The sequence below is a fragment of the Nyctibius grandis genome, chromosome 14 (assembly GCF_013368605.1).
Source record: "Nyctibius grandis isolate bNycGra1 chromosome 14, bNycGra1.pri, whole genome shotgun sequence".
NCBI lineage: Eukaryota > Metazoa > Chordata > Aves > Nyctibiiformes > Nyctibiidae > Nyctibius > Nyctibius grandis.
The window spans coordinates 12,318,535-12,336,052 of NC_090671.1; the positions used below are offsets into that span (position 1 = coordinate 12,318,535).

The 17,518-nt window shown below is 49.2% G+C and overlaps 1 protein-coding gene across 2 annotated transcripts; it reads right to left on the reverse strand.

The window, feature by feature from the left end:
• Positions 1 to 488: 488 nt before the first annotated feature.
• Positions 489 to 11,175, reverse strand: RFLNA (refilin A). Of its 2 annotated transcripts, none has more exons than XM_068412910.1 (3): positions 10,892 to 11,175; positions 3,035 to 3,144; positions 489 to 822 (listed from the first exon to the last, which is right to left on the reverse strand). In XM_068412910.1, exons 1-3 carry the CDS (start codon positions 11,081 to 11,083, stop codon positions 489 to 491), a joined length of 636 nt encoding a protein of 211 aa, XP_068269011.1. In that variant the 5' UTR covers positions 11,084 to 11,175. The 2 variants fall into 2 exon arrangements, with proteins under 2 accessions (XP_068269011.1, XP_068269010.1); XM_068412909.1 differs by having other exon boundaries at positions 10,874 to 11,175.
• Between the last annotated feature and the right edge of the window lie 6,343 nt (positions 11,176 to 17,518).

Here is a 17,518-nt window from a genome sequence, read left to right on the forward strand (position 1 = left end):
AACCACCTCCTCTGCATTTAAACTCTAAGAGACCTGGCTTGGTGTACGCTGGGCAGACTGGACACTGACTCTGCAGCTGGTCTTCCCTTTGCAGAGACCAAAATAGCTCTGAAGGTTACAGCGAGTCTCACCTATGTGCTAGACAAGACCTACAGAGCTCACAAGGCAGCACTCTGCTATGGTAATAGGGTCCTTTGTCATCTTGATTTCATCTAAACACAAGTCAAAAATAGATATGCTTGGAAAAAAAAAACCAAAAAATAAAATCCAGATCATGAATGTCAGGAATGTCGCAAAATACAAGCCAGCCTCTCACTGATCAAAACCATCCCGTGCCCTGCAAGCCTCCTCCCAGCCAGTTCAGCCTCACCCAAGACGACGTGTTTTCCAGCCATTAATATTCAGTCGCCATCAATGAAGGCCCAGCCAGAGACTCAGCAAAGGCCACAGCCTCCTTGAGGTCACAAGGTTGCCAGCGGCAGGGCGGATCAGAGGGTCTCGCTGTAGATGACGCACGGGCTGGTTTCCTCGCAGAGTTCCAGCTGCACGCTGGAAGCAAACCAACGCTTGGCACAACCCAAGCTGTAGTTGAGGGTGGTCCGGTAAATGTTCTTGGCACGCTTAGGAAAAATGATGGTTGTGCTCTGAAACCTCAGTGGCTTCTGGCGGGGCTCAAAGATCAGCTGGGACTTGTAGTTCCGCCAGGTGCAATTGGGAGCAGCAATGATTGTCTCACTGTAGGTGGTGACGGTGGGGATGGGGCCGTAGAAGATGTCATCCCGATAATGCTTCTCGGAGTCGTACTTCACCTCGGAATTGCACCTACAGAGGACAGCAAGGTATTAGGAACACATCCCAGGCAACAAAGGAGAGATGACAGGCAGGACTCTTCTCTAACCCTTTGGAGCTGGCAATGTTTATGAACTCTTACTGCACAGACACAGGGGCAGCTGCCAACCCTACAACCCAAAGCGGAGGGCCAAGAGGACTCCTTCCTGCTGGTGAATCTTGGTGGAACCCCACCTTGCTGTGAATCCAACTCATCATTTCTGCAGCGGGTGCACAAAGAGGACCAAGCCTGCCTGGTCATGCCAGGGCAGAAAAGACCTTGTTGCACAAGCTCCAAGCAACCTGCTTCTTCCTCTGGTTTCATCCATGGGCCCCACTGGGGCCTCAGCTCAGCCCTGAGAGCTACACGGGAGGCAAACACCCTGCTAGCAAATGACATGGAGAGGTGGTGAAAACCCTCAGCTGGGGTAGGTCAGAAGCTGAGGAATGGACATTCATCCACGGACTGTGCAGGAAAAGCTGGAAATCCCAGGAAAAATCTTGATCCAGCCTTTTCCTGAGCATTTTTACAAGCACAGCCATGCAGCATTTACTTGAAATGCTGAGGGTCCCTGAGAAACAAAGGTCCCCTGATCCTTGACTCAAGGTAGGTCTCACCATGCTCCCTACTGCTAGTGCTAGGCTTGGGGGGGTGTCACCGCCCCAGTGACCAGGCTGAATAGATGCAGCTGGTGGGCCATGGGCATGGAATGTCACATTGGGGTCAGGGGGAACCTACTTCTCAACACAGCATGCCTGCTGCTGCTTTCACAGGCCCTGTTGTCCGTGCAAGCTCTGGCTTGGCAGGAAAATAATGCCATAAATAAGGTTTTCATAGATGGCAGAAGCATGGTGTAATGGACACTTGTTGAGCTGTCAAGGCTGTGTGTTTGTCTTTTTTTCTTTATATTTTCTTGCCATCAGAGTACAAAGATGCCCAAGCTAGCCAAAATCAGAGCGCTGGGAGATGAGGGGTGAGGTTGCTTGTTGGGGCCTATAGAAGATCCAAGCACTGGTCAAACAGCAGGTAAAGCAAAGAGATGCTGCGGGCTATGGCTGTCCGATCTCCAAGCCATTGGTCTCAAAGGAGTGGCCATGTTAACAGCCATCAGATGAAGTACCCACAAAACACGGGATGTCACCGCCCTGCCTGTTTTCTGCAGGCATCCAGAAGGGATGTGTGGACACCAGGCCACGTAAAGGCTTTTCCTAGAATCCCTGGCCATGGGGAGCAGCAGCACTTTCACTTGTTTTCCCTGCTCCCCGAACGCTCCTCTGGCAATCAGCAGCCAAGGAATGTGCAGCTCCACGTAAAAAAAAGATTAAAAGCTGGGTGTGTGCTTGTCATTACCTCTACCCGGAGGGGGGTTGACTGATTGTGCACCGCATGTAATCTGAGCTGCTGTAATGTATTTTGCACAGCTAGGGTGTAAGCAAGTCATTCAGCACACATAAAACAAGACTCCGATGTAATCACCATAAAAACATGCCCGCTGGCAGTTCCTCAGCAAGCAGAGATTTACTGGGGTGCACTTCCAGAGAGATGTTTGCATAGGTTGAGGGGGGTGGGAATTGGGTTTACAGTCCTCCCACCGTCCCTGCCCCAAGCTGTGTGTAACTGCTCCATGCTGTTTGCAGAGTACATTCCACACCAGCAAAAGTGCAGAAGAAGAGCAGCGACCAACGTTTATCCATCAGCTGCAGCACCAGCCCCACAGGAGGTCAGAACACCTCCATCACTGGCTTGAGGGACCATCTCCTCATGAGGAGGAGCTTATTCTGTCTCTGTGGGCTGGTCTAAGGTTGGTTTCTCTGCTGCAAGGGCTAACAAAAACAGGTGCCAGTTATAAAGGTGTTGCTGCTTCTGAGGATACAAGTCAGTAGGGAAAAGGATGAAGACCATCAGGTTATTTAGTGGAGGCCATCAAGCCTACAGATGGTAATGGTTTTCTCTCATAGCCCTGGATTTGAGCTAGCCTTGGAAGGAAAGCCTTCTCTTACAACTTCCTTCCAGTTCTTGCCTCCTCCCCACCACTTCTGCTGCTGTCCATGTCTTTAGTTCAGGCGTTACTCACCCACCTGTCCTTCCCTTCCCATCAAAATAACCATGACTCCTATTTGTAAACACATTTTAATTTTTTTGCAGAAGGAAAAGCACCAGGAAAAAGACAGAAATCCCCACCTACCCACCCAATCCCATGTGTACCTGATTTCCTGCACGGGCTCAGGGCTGACCTCAATGCTTTCTCCAAAAAACACAGGGTACATTCGAGGCCTCATCTCCGGCATGGATGAGTTCAGGAGCAGGTAAGGCATCTGCAGGCAAGAAAGGCACAGCAAGTGTTGGGACACAACAGATAAGGCTGGCATGGTTCATAATGTGCCATGGCTGGCAGCTGAGCAGCCAGCAGCAGCACGTTCAGCACTGGCAGGAGACACCACTGCCTCCAACCTCGCTGAACTCCATCTCCTCAGAGATGGAGGCACTCTCCTCCATGCTCAAAGGGGAGGACCATTGTCAAGTTGCCAAAAAACAGCCTTAAGGTGGTTGGCAGAGAACGGGACCATTAACCCCCATCATCACACAGCTAAGCCTTGTACAGGCCTTGCATTTATGATGCCTTGACTTTCTGATCTGCCACCTGTGGCTGTATCCATTTACAGACCGACTTCCAGCTTCCAGGGCTGATGCAACGCAGCGGGCTGCCCTCCACCCACCAATACCACCCTCTCCACCTCCCTCTGCCCAGCACATCACCCAGGTAAGTGACTCTGCCCAGACCTCTGGCACTCCATGCTGCAGTATCTGTTTGTTGAAATGTAGCCCTTCCTTTCTTGTTTCTCATAGGAATTGCAATTGTTTGGGGGTTTTGGGAACAGGAAACAAGAACATGCTGCAGAAACAATACCAGTGTGCACGGGAAAACAGAGGCTCTGTCACACATGACTGAAATCAATCAGAGTCAAAACGTTGCCACTGAATTTGGTGGGAGCAGGATTAAGTCTTCTCCAGGTTAGTTCGGATGGAGTGGTGACGAGACTATTATTTCCACTGTGGGTTATAGTTTACCTTGCTCTGGGCAGGGAAGGGTGACAAAAGGCATTTCATAATGCATTTCATATGCTGCAAACAAGCATCAGCTTCAGACCTGCAGGCTTGGCTTGATTAATTTAGAAAGCTGGAACAATTGCAGACAAAGCCAGCAACTGCTACCCCCCCATCAGAGACCATTACAGATTCACACTTATCTACCATAAGTAGTACCGTGAGCTGCTGCAGGTCAGGAACCTTGAAGTCCCCTGGAAGCCTGCACATGGAAGACATAAATAACTTACAAAGCACGGTCTAAAAACAGAGATCATCTGTAAGACCCTGCAGTCTGCTCACCAAACAAGCTACTGAACTGCTTGCACGGAGTGAAAGGGTCACTAAACAGTAAGCACAGGTTTTACATAGCAGCAACTGAAAGGCCCTTCAGATGACATTTCGTTTCACCTCCAGTGATCTGAAATATCTGCTCCTGCATCTCACCTGGAGTTGGGAAGCAAGGAACTGGGGATATGAGCTTTCCAAAAGATTTGTCTTTGGGACTGAAGTGTTACATGCTTGGCACATGTCAAAAGCCAGCCTTCTGCCAAGGTTTGACACCAGCTCCTTCCAATCTGTTTTAGGGTAAAAACAAAACAAAAACATTCTGCCTGTCAAAAAAAAATCTGACTCAATTCTTTTTCCTTCTGCACAGGAATGGTTGAAAGAAGAGGAACATTGGACTGCTGAGCTCCCTTGAGAAAATTATGATCCTTGGCTCATTTGTAGCAATCACTCACCAGTCTCTGGACACTTCACAAATAAGGTGAGTTTCTTTGTTGCCCTGCACCACAGATGGGCTGGCAGGGAGCAGAGCTTGTTGCAAACTACTGGGGTTCACTGATGGGGAAGAGGAGAAACCCACGTCTTTAGACCAGGCTGTCCACAAGCGATCCACAGTCAAGGTCTGTCCATCCAAAGAACAAACCCTAGGGCTGCTGTGCTGGAAGGCTACAGCTGGGACCTGATTAATCTGTCCCCAGTAATTGGAGCTGTGCTGCTACTCATCAGATGCAGCTCTGCAAAAGCCACCACAACCCTGTAATCTTTATGCAGGGAGAGGGGGAGTCTGGTAGTCCAGGAAGGTTGAGGAGGAGAAAGGGAAGATACTGGAGAGATGAAAAAGTGAGCCCCACATGTACACGTTATGCCCTCAAAACACAGCCAAGGTGAAAATTAAGCAGTAAATGTGCCATCATTTTTATTTCCTTTCCAGTACATAATTTGTTTCAACCAGCAAAGGGTTACAGTATTATTAAAAAGTTGAAGTGCTTTCTTGTTTGGCTGCATTTTTCCCTCTGTCTTAACTCTGATGCCTTTCAGGCATGTAACAGCCTGGGCAGCTAAACTCTGCTTTTTTCAAGGAGCACATAGATAAACACAGACAAAATTCATTGCTGAACGGAATTCAGTCTACAGCTAACCAACAGCGCTTCCTTTATGGTGGCATAAGTTTTACGGGGGGGGTTCGCTTTAGGACAGACACACGTCCTTCAGCTCCACGTTGTTGCTGTTGTTGTTACCTGCCACGAGTGCCATCTCAGTGAGTGGTTCCTGGGGGTATTTAGATGGCAGAGTTCTGAACAACAACAAAAATAATATAGTGGGCAGAATAATACTACTTTAGCCCTAATAATTCTGTGGAGTCAGTGGGCTCTGTCAAGATACTTTTCATTTGGGGTAACTTACAAGAATGGAAGCAGAGTTATCAAATAGTAAACAAAGATGAGGGAAAAAGTGCCATGAAACTGGCCTGAAATACACTGACTCGTCTTTAGCTTCCAAATTCCAGGCAGCAAAGCAACAAAAAGGAAAGGAAATTAACGTGACTTGAAATAAATAAACCCCCCCAAAACCTTTCCCCAGAGAGCACAAAGGACCAGAACTGCCCGACTCCTTTTGCTATGGTCATTACGTGGAAGGCACCAAGATGTGGCATTAGATCTCTCGGGACTGTAAGGGGAAACGGTTTTCCAAGCGTCAGGGCCACAAACAGGATACAGCTTCCCAAATTCCCAGCCCCTAACTTCGCTAGGGCATGAGCAAATCTCTCACCACATTTTCCCACTATGGTAACATGTCAGGTCCATGAAAATGTCACTTTACTCAGCTGTTATTTACAGCTATAATGGAAGATCTGGCTGAGTTATTTGACACACATCTACATTCTCCGCTCTAGCTGATAAGCAATATTTGTTTAACAGACCATTTGTTTTCCCAATATCTTCACGTATGGCACATTACAAGTAATTTATACTAGAGCCGGATGAGATTATATTTGGAGGTGATAACAGTAAATGCAGACCTCAGGTAGAAAGCAGGGCTTTATTATTTCAACAAATTACATCCTTCCTGCCTATCCCCCTCTTTTATTTCAAGTGGGAAATGTGTGCTGCTTTGCTTATTGTCCACAGCGCTACGCAGGGACGCAATGGAAATTAAACAGCTCGAAGACTCCACCCTAGATACAGCCACATGTTTCAGAGGAGATGATGAGACCCCTATGACTGTTCCCTGATCTGCCCAGAAGGGACATCTGTCACGGTCTGCAGATTAGGTGAGGCCCAGAGCCATCCCCCCTCCCTCGCTGTTGAACCAGGGAGGAAGAGGAGCGGGTGCGTGTTCAGAACTGGATGGGGCTGAGGGACAGGGGACAGCCAGGTGGGGTTAGCCTTGGCTGGGCAGGGGATGCAGGCGTGACACTGAAACCACCGCCAACCCCTGCCAGGGGAATTCCTGCAGGATCCCGGCCCGTGGGAGCAGTTCACAGGTGGGTCAGGATGCCAGGCTGCGAACGCCAGCCCCCGAGGCAAGCCCTGCTGCTGTGCCACGTGGGTGCCTCGCTCCCTGCACATGCCTGGGGCTTTCGCCAGAGCTGCTGGCACCCACGTGGGCTTGGAGAGTCATGTCACCTGCTTCGTGTGTGGGCTGCAAGCTGGCTCAGCCTGGGGTGCTGGGCTCTTCTCTCACATGTGCTTTCACTGTAGGTGTTGGGAGGTCTGCAAGTTCCACACTGCCTGGAAGCCCTTTGATGGCCATGTTCCCCACCCAGTCCCCACAAGACAGTCCCCCTTCCTGGAGCGCTTTCAGTGCAGGATGAGATGCCAGCTCTGTGGCCCAATGGCTCTTCAAAAAGCATCATGTCAGGAAGAGGTGTTTTGCTTTTGTTTTTTTTTTTTTTAATATCAGTCATAAATCCAACAGGGTTGGCACACATGCTGACATGAACCCCACTGTTGGGACCATGCCTGTGAAGCTGTGCCAAGGGGCAAGGTATCCTCCTTCTCCTCCTCTGCACTTGAGATGAGCTGGAATCTCCTCCCACCACATGAGACTGATTCTGGCACCGCACTGTTGTCCAACACAGCTCCTGAAGGTAAGCAGAAATTCCCTATGTGGGGGCATTCATCTGACAGCTGATCCACTGGGTCATAGGCCAGAAGTCAGTGCTCAGTGAGGCAGGTTGAATGCACAAATACTTGAGTCTTTCAAATAAAAAGGGACTTGTTGCAGTGGCAACAGTGTTGGCAAAGGACAAGAAGTCTGCTGCTTCAAGAAGGCACGACTGATAGTTCTGCAGATGAGTGTGATCCTGTCCTGATCTCCCCTGATACCCCTTAGGCGCTACACCATTGAATGCAAAGCCCTTATTTCAGCACAGCCCAAAAGCAGTTCTTTAGCCTAAAATTATATCCCAGGGCAACAACAGGGAAAACTCTAAGTAGATCTGGCTACTTTGATGTCATTTCATTCCCTACCCTTCCAGCAACTGCTTCTTTGTGCATATTGAGATTCATTTCATTGTATTTATGTTCCTTTTGGCCCAGCATTACAAGCAAAGTCTAGGGAATTCAGTAATCCAAGTCCTAAGAATCAGTTTAATCACATTTCAGATTTAAAAAGCAGAATTAGGTAAAAGTCACCTTTATTTTCATTAGGATATTTGCACTTAAGCACAAGACAATTGACAAATTCCCTACGTGGACTTTATTTGAAGAAATAAAAGTCAGTTTCTCCTGCACTGCAAGTAAAATGCAAAAAAAAAAAAAAGTCCCTAAATGGTGTTGAACTTGTGGTATTTATGACTCTGGCCCTAAATTGCCTTTCATATTTTCTTGGATCCCAAAGCTGTAGCCAAATTGGCTGGTTAAATGTGAATAAATGGTGCATTGTCTTTGAAACAAAGTCGTGCTTATTAAAGAGAAGAGAGTTTACTTTTTCAGAGTCACAGTTCATAACACAAAGCAGGGAGAGCATGGATTTTACACACAGGAAAGTCTCCGATAAGGGCATGCAATCTCCTTTTAGTCTGTATGAGAAGAGCTGTCCTAGAGCAGAAAAATTCTTCAACGTATTTATGAAGCTGGAGCAAAATAGCTGACTGCAAAAGAACGCAACTGGGTTCAGGCTGGTGGTTTTGAAAGGTCTGCAGCAAGGAATAGTATGAAATACTTCCCACAGATCTGGAATGTTGCTTTCTTCACCTGACAGCAATTTATTGTAACCGTGCATACTAGAATTTTGGCCGGTAGTGGCTAAGCTTATATATGGTTTTATAGTATTGTAACACAAAGAGTGCAGGCTGCATTCCTGGCTCTGTCACATTTATAAGCAAAACAAACGCTAATATAACAGGCGATTAAAAAAAAGCATGCCTTGGTGTGCAAATAGCTGCAATTATTGATTTGCCAATTCTGCATGCTCTGATGAACAGCAGAGTAGTAGAGTTAAACAGAAGCACATTCATGAATTGCGTAATTGCTCATAGATCTGCAAGTCCTTGTTAAATGGCAAGATTAAAGCTAATTAGATACTGAAATTTATAAGTATGAAGCAAGTAATGCTCTCCATATTTTTCCTGCTTTCTTAGTAACAGCTGCAAGTACAGTATTTGCAGGGTGGAAATGAGAAGAAGTGAAACTCTCCGTACAGTCAACTACAGTGAAAGTTCCTATTTACTTCATTATTTTACAGTGTACCAACAGTCAGAGTTAAAGAGCACAGTCCTGCACCACTCCAAATAACACAGTCAAATTGGTTTCAGTGTTAGGATCTCCGTAACCTTCTGTACCTACTAAGGGCATGGAAATATCCACAAGGTATGAAAGCCATACTCTAACAGCAGGAGCCCAGGGCTACCCATGCAATTGCAATGTGATATAAAATTTGGAAACATCTACAGTGTGAGTTCTCGGAAGTACGTAAAATGTTCATTGATGATCAAAATAAAAAAATAACTGGAAAACTTAATTTTGCCTTACACAGATCACAGGAATAACTTTTTTTCCATAGGAGTCAAGCACTAAAACTCTCAGTCCCGACAGCCCAAGAGCTGGACTAGGTTTTTCTCATGCTCTTTCATCTTCGATATCTAAGGGCTTTCTGGGGAGGAGTGGTGGCCAACTGTCACATTACTGGAATGGAGGCTGCCATATCCCCATTACAGAGCCTTGCAGACACCTCCACCCCAGCTGTTTTCTGGTCCAGCCAGCCTTCATTCATCTTCCTCCCACATTTTATTTTACAAACGCATAGCAACAGCCTGATCCTGCCAAATCAGAGGCGCATGGGTAACTCTTTGTACATAAACAGTCCCATCAAGATGGCACACACGCCCAGGCATCTGCAGGTAAGGCTCCATATTTGGAACCGCAGCATTAGCGGGTTGGAGATTTGATTTTCGTAATTAACACCTCACACCCTACCCACTGTAGTCTGGTGAGAAGGAGTCATTGTTCACGGGGAAGGTTTTGGCATGTTCAGGAGTAAAAGGCGGTTTTCAATAATATGCTAAAATAGCCTTACAACTTGAGAAAGTAAATGAGGGTGTGAGAAGTCATTGCAAAATGTCTCAACCTGGAAGAAGTCTTTAAATTGTCACTAATCCATAGGTAGATAAATTTTTCCCATGGAAACATTTGTGCTGTGGAGATTTTATTCTGTATAGAAGCCAATTAACTGTATTGAATACACCTACAAATGTCTTTTATATACGTTAAAAAAAAATTTTTGAAAGATCCCTGGGGAAGAACTTTCATCATCCTTTAAAAACCTCCACCACCATCGCTTATGCTCTGAACTTTGTCTTTTAAAAACAGTTTTTATAGCTAAGGGATAAAAATAAACAAAATAAAACAGAATAATAGTCATCATAAATCCACCCAAATCCTACTCCACAGCCAACCACTTCACTGGCGTTGCGTCAGGCGAACCGAAATCCACAGTGCTGCTGCCAGCTGCCTGAGCTTACCAGCCACTACCCCTGCTCCGCTCGGACCTTCCACGCAGACCCATGCCACAAAACCCCACTCCAGCAAAGGGCAGCGGCAGCACACCCCCATTCCCAGCCTGTATCTTCCACACCAACTCCCCGGCCAGACATCCATACCCTGCCCCAAGTTAACGGACAGTTTTGTCTTTCTTTCAACCAGGGCTCCAGCAAACGTGGCTCCACGCTCCTGACAAAACAAATGTGGGATGCCGGAGCGTCAGGATGGCTGGGAGCCGGATCCCGTGCCTCGGTCCAGACGGATGCAGCTCCAACCTGGATCTACCAGGCAGGACAGTGCCACGGAGAAGCAATTCCACCTGTCTGATCCGAAGGTAGGCAGGGGAGCCTGTTGCAGACCTGGGTTTCAGTCCCACGCTGTTATTAGAGTCCACCCAGCCAAACTGCCAACACTTCTGCGAGCATATCAGAAACCCCCCGGCCTGGGCACACCAGTGGCGGTGCCAACGCCGGACTGCAGCCGCGACGGGGCACAAGCAGCCCCGCAGAGCCCTCGTCCATCAGTGCGGGCGGGCACTGCGGGGGGACACAGCCGGGGTGCCCAGGGGTGCCCCAGTCAGCGGGGACAGGCCCTTTCCTCGCTGCCCCCCACTCCGGGGCTCACCCAGCCTTCCTCCCGCCCGGGGCCCGGAGAGGACAGAGCCCGGCGCCCACGGTTTGGCTCTTACCACTTTGCCGTCCTTGGCCTCCCGACGGTGCCCCGGGGCCGGGGGGTCCGCGCCGCTGCTGCCCCCAGCTCGGCCCTCACCGGGCGAGAGGGAGTAGAAAGGGGGGCTGGGGCTGGGGGGTAGCCCCGAGTCCGGGCTGTCCAGCAAGCCTTCCCGGCTCTTCTCCTTCAGGCTCTCGTCCATCCCTTGCAGCTGTAGGTGACCTACCATGTCTGGGGGGCAGCGAGGGGGCTGCAGCGGGAGAAAATCCTCCAGCGCCGCCCGCCGCGGAGGGAGGGATGGGGAAAGGAGCCGGGGGCCCCCCCCTGAGTCCCGATCGCCGCCACCAGCCTGCCGGAGCCCGGGCTGAGCCTGCTGCGGCGGGGACAGCCAGCATCAGCCGGACCGGGCTGTCCCGGCCGCCTTCCCTTCCCCCGGCCCCCGCGCCCTGCCCGCCCCCCGCCCGTCGTGCGGCCCCCGGGGAGGGGAAGAAAGGCCCGATCCCCCCGCCCAGCCCCGCGGGGGATGCGGCCGTTGCCGTGAGGCGGCGCCCGGGGCAGTCCCGCCGGCAAGGAGCGCTGGGCGCGCCGGGGAACGGGGCCTGGCGGGCCGCGCTCCTCCACAGGCTGCCGCCGTCCGCCCGCCCGCCGCCTCTCGCCGGCCCATTTATCCGGAGAGGGTGGGAGGGGAGCCGGGAAGCGCCCTCCCCTTCCCCCGGTCCCCCGGCTCTGCCCCGGCCGCACATTTTCAGGCACTTCACAGTCAGGGAGCGCGTTTGGCGCCGCCCGCCCTCTCCCCCCCGAGGGGACCTGAGGCAACCCCCGCACACGGCGCTGCCCCCGGCCTTCGGGACAGGGGCCTCCCCGCCCGCCGCCATCACCGGGCTGGGTTTCCCTCCACTGATTTCCCTCACTTCTGTCTGAGTTTTCCCTCACTTCTGTCTGAGTTTTCCCTCACTTCTGTATGATTTTTCCCTCAGTTCCATCTGATTTTTCCCTCAGTTCTGATTTTCATCCTTCTTTCACCCCCTCACTCCCTAAAGCAGCTCTTCCCCTCAGTGTCAAGGCACGTGGGCATGAGGGAAGAACTCAAGAGCCATCGTCCCTCTTTGCTTCGAGGTGGCTCAGGGTGGCTTCACCGAGGCAGCAGGTGACCATGGCAGTGTTGGCTACCAGGGTGTACAGGCCCGCCATAGCCCCTGTGCCAGACATACCCTCATGGCAGCCTTTACACCTCCCGCTTAGTGAAGCCCAAAACACAATCTCTTTCTCTGACTGGCTCCACAGCTGCTGGTCCACAACCACCGAGGAGCTGGCCTTCCCATCCCGGCCATCATGTGTTCATGGCCACCATAAAGGCAATGGGAGGGTGCCCCAAAGCCCAGCACAGCCGCTAGCCGGGAGGAGTGGTGTGTGCCAGAGGCACTGCCAGCACCGAGAGGAACAGAGAGTCCATATCAACCCTTGGGGTTTGGAGAAGCAAGCAGCGGTTAAACAGGTCAGGCTTGCTGAAGCTGATACACACATTTATTGCACAATAACTGGCTGATGTTAATGTTACCTTGTCCACAGCCCTGGTTATGTTTTTCTCATCACGTTTTCTCTCTACATAGAGTCCAGACTGTGAGAAATTTGGGGCAGGCCCACTTATATGGCTCAGCCCGGCAGAGCTTTATTTGCAGCAAATAGTTTTCCATGGGAAACTGTTGAAATCCAACTGGCTGCCTCTTGGTCCAAGCTGTTGGCCGAGCACCCAGCAGAACGGAACCACGGCTGTTTGTGCTACAAAAACAATAAATGCAGTATTTGTTATGGCAGCTGATGAAAATGTGAGGGGTCTGGTATTGCACCTAGGGATGAAGGCTTTCACCCCTCAAGACAGAAGCCCTCAAGATGGCACAAAGTCCTCGGAGGCTGGATTTGTTCCTAAAAGGGCCTGCACTCCATGCTGCTGAGGGAGCGGGTCACACTATACGATGGTAGGTGAACTCGCCAGCTAATAATGCTGGATTTGTTTAGGCTTATTCTTGCTCAAGTCAAAAGGAAAGTCAAAAGGATGCCCAAATCCACCCTTGACTGAAATGAGAGGCCCTGCTCGGAGTGACTGAAGCAATCTGTATGCACTGAGCTGTGCAGAGGAATGTCACTGATTTATAAATGTCAAACAGGCACCGAGCAGCCCACACACGAACCTCAGTGAATTCTTACCTCTGACCCGCTCGTCAGCTCCAGCAGCCGCACGGGCTGATTTAGAGCCCCTTACTGTAAGGGCTCTAATGTCTCACACAGGCTACGGCTGATCTGAAAATGTCAAAGGGGACTGAAGGTCAAAATTTCCATAAATTAGGCCCTGGCTTGCTACCTATCACGTAATAGGATTCTCCAGCCAGTTAACACTGTGAACTCAGGCATTCAGCCCAGCAGTTCCTCTGCAGCCCTGTTCCCCTGCCCCTCTCCTGAACCGGCGAGACCGTATGTGCAAGGGGAAAGAGTGTCTCTTCAGAGCTGCTTTCCTCCAAGCAGAAAAAAGGAGCAGGACAAATGGACACTGGACAGGGGTGAGTGTGCTATCTTTTACTCCTAGAGAGGTGTATTTTAGCTTGGGGAGCAGTTGGGGGGAGACTGTTTTTTCTTATTCTTTTTTTGAGAAACTACAATCCATTTTTTCCCAGAGTCAAATAACATATATTTTTAAAGGTAAATTTCAGTACAATACATGTGTTCAGCACAGAAGTGGGTGTTCATGGTTTAGGGTTTGCTGAGCTCTAAACAGTTGAAACTCTAGGCACTGTTGAGCATCCCCAAGCATTTGTAGGGGTATTGACTTCGCTTATGACTGAGAAAACTGCTGCTGGGTTCTGCAGAGCTTGTGCGTGCACATATTATGGTGGTATTATTATTGTTAGTATTGTTGTTAGTAGTGGGTTGCTCACCCAAGATGGAGCTCTCTTGTGTAAAGCACAGAGTGGGCAGGTGGAAGAAATGCTCCTGTCCTGACGGCTGTGGTGGAAATGGCTCCTTCTTTGGTCAGAAGTCCTCCTGGAGCCAGAAGTCCTGCTGGAGCCAGAGTATCCGGCTCTTGGCCAGTGAAAATTTGCCTGAATGGAAACTCAGTGAAGGATACAGTGTGCAGACACAGATGTATATATGAGGTAGTAGAATTAGACCTGTTGAAACAGGACATAAATATTGCACAGTGCCCTACCAAAGGAGAAAAACAACAAGGGTGGGATTTTCAGTTGAGGCCATGTTGCTCTACTGAAACCCTCCTTAGTTCAGCAATTCTCAATTTGCTGGAAGGAATCACTAGAGACTGGTACATTCCAGTGTCTTGGCTTGGGAACAGGGAAACTGGGCCCTTGTGTGTATGGTGGGACAAGGAGGAAGGAAAAGTCTGGAGGGAAGTTTTCCGAAGCAGCTGAGTGTAGACAAACAGGTGCAAACACAGTGGTACAAGGGCAGCAGTGTGTGAAGGCATAGGCTCTGGGACAGTGGCCTCCACTACCAGCACTAACTCTGGAGGAATAACCCTGCCTAGCTGGGAATTTGAGTGTAAAACAACAATAAACAAGGAGTGGGGAGTCAATTAGCAGAAAACTAGGGAAAATTCCAGCAGGACTGTATCTGTTAAAATTCCCTCTCAGGAAGAGGTGTAATTCTGACACCATCAATTAAAGAGGGCTTTATGAAGCACATACGTGGCATTGACAGCTCTTCTGAGGCAATGAGCAGAGCATCAGGGATGCAATGTGATCTGTGACCTGGCTCACCGAGCTCCATTCAGTTGTGTCTGAGGTTCCCAGGTGAAGCTTTACCAACCAAAATCTGCTGAGGGCTATGTGGTCTTCAGAGATCCCTCAGTTGGTATCCCTCCTTGAATCCCCAATTCGAGCCTTTCCATGCTTTGATGAGTCCTTTGCCTCCTGTTTTCCCAGCTATTCTCTTAGCTAGATTTCAGTACTTTAGGAATCTGCTGTCCCACAGACATGGCAGCATGTCAGCATCACGTGCTAAGTTTCCTTCCACTGCTGCCAGGCTTGAAAGACAAATACCCTGAGGGAAGAAAGAAACAGGATACAAACACCTACATCAGGACTTTTACTGAAGCAGGCTGGGTGGCAAAATGGGAAGAATGCTAGGAATGTCCATTCTGGTTCACTGTCAAACACGATCCTTCAGAACACCCACAGCATAACTGGGATGGCTTGGGCCACAGTTGGATGTAACTATGCTCTTTGGTTCCCTCCAAAGAGGTGCAGCCTTTCCTCTCTGTAGTGTGTTCCTGACAGTAGAGTTGAAAGGCACCGGAGCAGCAGCATCACTGCAGGGAATATGACCACAGAGCAGGCCCAGGTACGTCAGGCCCAGATCACCCTCGCCTGGCACCTCATGGAGTTGTTCACCTCAACCCAAAACGATCCAAAGCAGGATGGTGGCATACCGCTGCTCACTGCACAGGTCCAGATGATGATACAAAGAGCAGGAAGCACATCCGCAGTGCTGGGCATGGAAACCACCGGCCAATAATGATTCATTTTGCAAGGTAGCATGGCAGGGTTCAAATCAAAGGAACATTTCTGACTGAAAAGCAGAGGCCACTTGTCAAGAGATAAAATCACCTCCTGAGAGGTCTACTCATTTATTTTTAGGCAGCCCCCACATTAGAAATTTTTTCGACCTGGACTCTTGAGTCTTGGCTGTCTGGTCCATGCATAAGGTCACATGTAAATGTTGCATTCTCGCATTTGACTGCAGTTTGTACAGTTTGTGCCACAATCAAGGCAAAAAAATAACTGAATGCTGTATTACAGAATGAGCAAAGAATCTGAAGCACAGAGAAATCATCATAAAGACTTCTGGTGACTCTGCTTGCCTTTGAGTAGGGCACTACATGCAGGGTATTCAGTTACCTGTGGAGTCCAGTTGGCTTTTGCTGATATACTTACATACTTGAGTCAAAACACACCTCCCTGCCTCACTGCCCTGGAGAAGGACCTGCCCATTATCCTGTGAAATTTCCTCTGCTTGTCTGTCAGGGCTGCTGCGCTGTAATCTTGGAGGATAATCAACAGCGAAACCATTCATAAATCACAGCTAACAGAAAAGACGCCGATAGGGTCTTAAATTTCAAGCCTGTGAAGCCATCATTTCAACAATGACAGTCAAAGGGGAGATTAAGAATTCTTTTACATGGAAAAGTTTTTCTTGGAAGAGCAACCCTCTCTTTGGTTGCCTGTAAATACAGTCATGTGGATTTGATTTTTACATGGCCCTTCTGCCCACTTGCAGGGAACGCTCTGCAACCCCAATGGGCCTGTTCTCGCACCAAACTGGCGTGTGGAGGGATTGCGGCGGGATTTGAATAAGGCATCAAAAACCAAAGAACTAAAGCTTTGCCCGGTGCTAGCAGAGGCCAAATGGGCTGCCTGGTTGGGAGACCGTGGTAGGGCGTTCCAGAGAACCAGACCCCTCTTGGCTCAAGTCCACCATGCCTCATGGTCCAACTGCAGAATGGGAATAAGACCGGTGCCTTGTTTATTGTGCAAGTAAAGCATTCAGAGATTATCTGTACTTGCACCTCATGGTGTTTAAGGCTGTAAGGGTATTGTGAAGTCTATTGCCAAAAAGTGAATGCAGGGCTGGATTAACACCCCACCCAGAGGGTAGGTAATCTCTCTCTGATCCAAACAGAGTCTTGTCTTGCTTTGCTCATTTGGACTAAGCGCTATATTAAGAAGAAAGGAGGGAGAGTGTCTTTGTGTAGTTCTTGCCCTCCCTGCTGTCGATGACGGCCAGCAGTGCTCGCAGCATTCAGGTTGAGAAGAGTGAGTCCCAGACAGGCTCCAAACTCATGCTCATGGCTGTCCCCTAACAGCCCAGCTGGAAACGGACTCTGCCTGTTCAATGCAGCTCTGGGATAACGAACGTTTACAGCATGGTTTCCTGCTAACGCTAACAAGTTCTATTTGAAGAATTACTCAGAGTAAGGTCTGATTGTAGCCGCCTCCATTCCCATCCACAGGGCAGAGTAGAAGAGCTAATAATGACATTACTGATAAAAGATGAATTCACTTGCTCAGATCTAACCATGTTCAGAATCACTGGTGGACAGCTAGGGCTGGCTTAGCACTACAAGTCTAGTGGTTAGACTTCCAAGGGTGCGTAGCACTGATGCCACTGTGGTAGCAGGTAACTTGAATCACCAAGAGCTTGAAAACTGGAGGGGTGTAACTTCTGATCTGTAGAGGCTTTAGTGCCAATCTTGCCTGGGGCATTCTCACTTTCTGATAACTGCTTGTGTTTAGAACTGGCTTGTTAAATTAAAAACAGCAGATTAGTTAGCTCAGTTAAGCTATCTGAGATTGTGGAGCCTGAAGGAACCATTTTTTAACTTGAAGAAAAAAATACCAAAATCAAATCCTCTTTCATGAAAGGGTTTGGTTTTTCGTTTGCAAAGGAAGCATCACCCCTTACTATGAGAAAATACAATTTATAAAGCCTGGTGATGAAATCCTGCAGAGTAGGAGGAATTAAAGCCTGAAGAAGATGCAATGGGAGCAGGAGAATAAACACCATGTGGAGGAGTACAATCTGCGAAGACATCTAATGTGCTTTAACTTCAGTTACTCCTCCATTGAGAGTGGGAACTAAGTGGCTTTCTGCTGGT

Coding starts and splice junctions, on each gene's coding strand:
- RFLNA (XM_068412909.1), bottom strand. CDS start 11,083: ATGGTAGGTCACCTACAGCTGCAAGGGATGGACGAGAGCCTGAAGGAG. Junction 3,145..10,873: donor AGGCCAAGGACGGCAAAGTG/GTAAGAGCCAAA, acceptor TCTTGCCTGCAG/ATGCCTTACCTGCTCCTGAA. Junction 823..3,034: donor GAGCCCGTGCAGGAAATCAG/GTACACATGGGA, acceptor TGTCCTCTGTAG/GTGCAATTCCGAGGTGAAGT.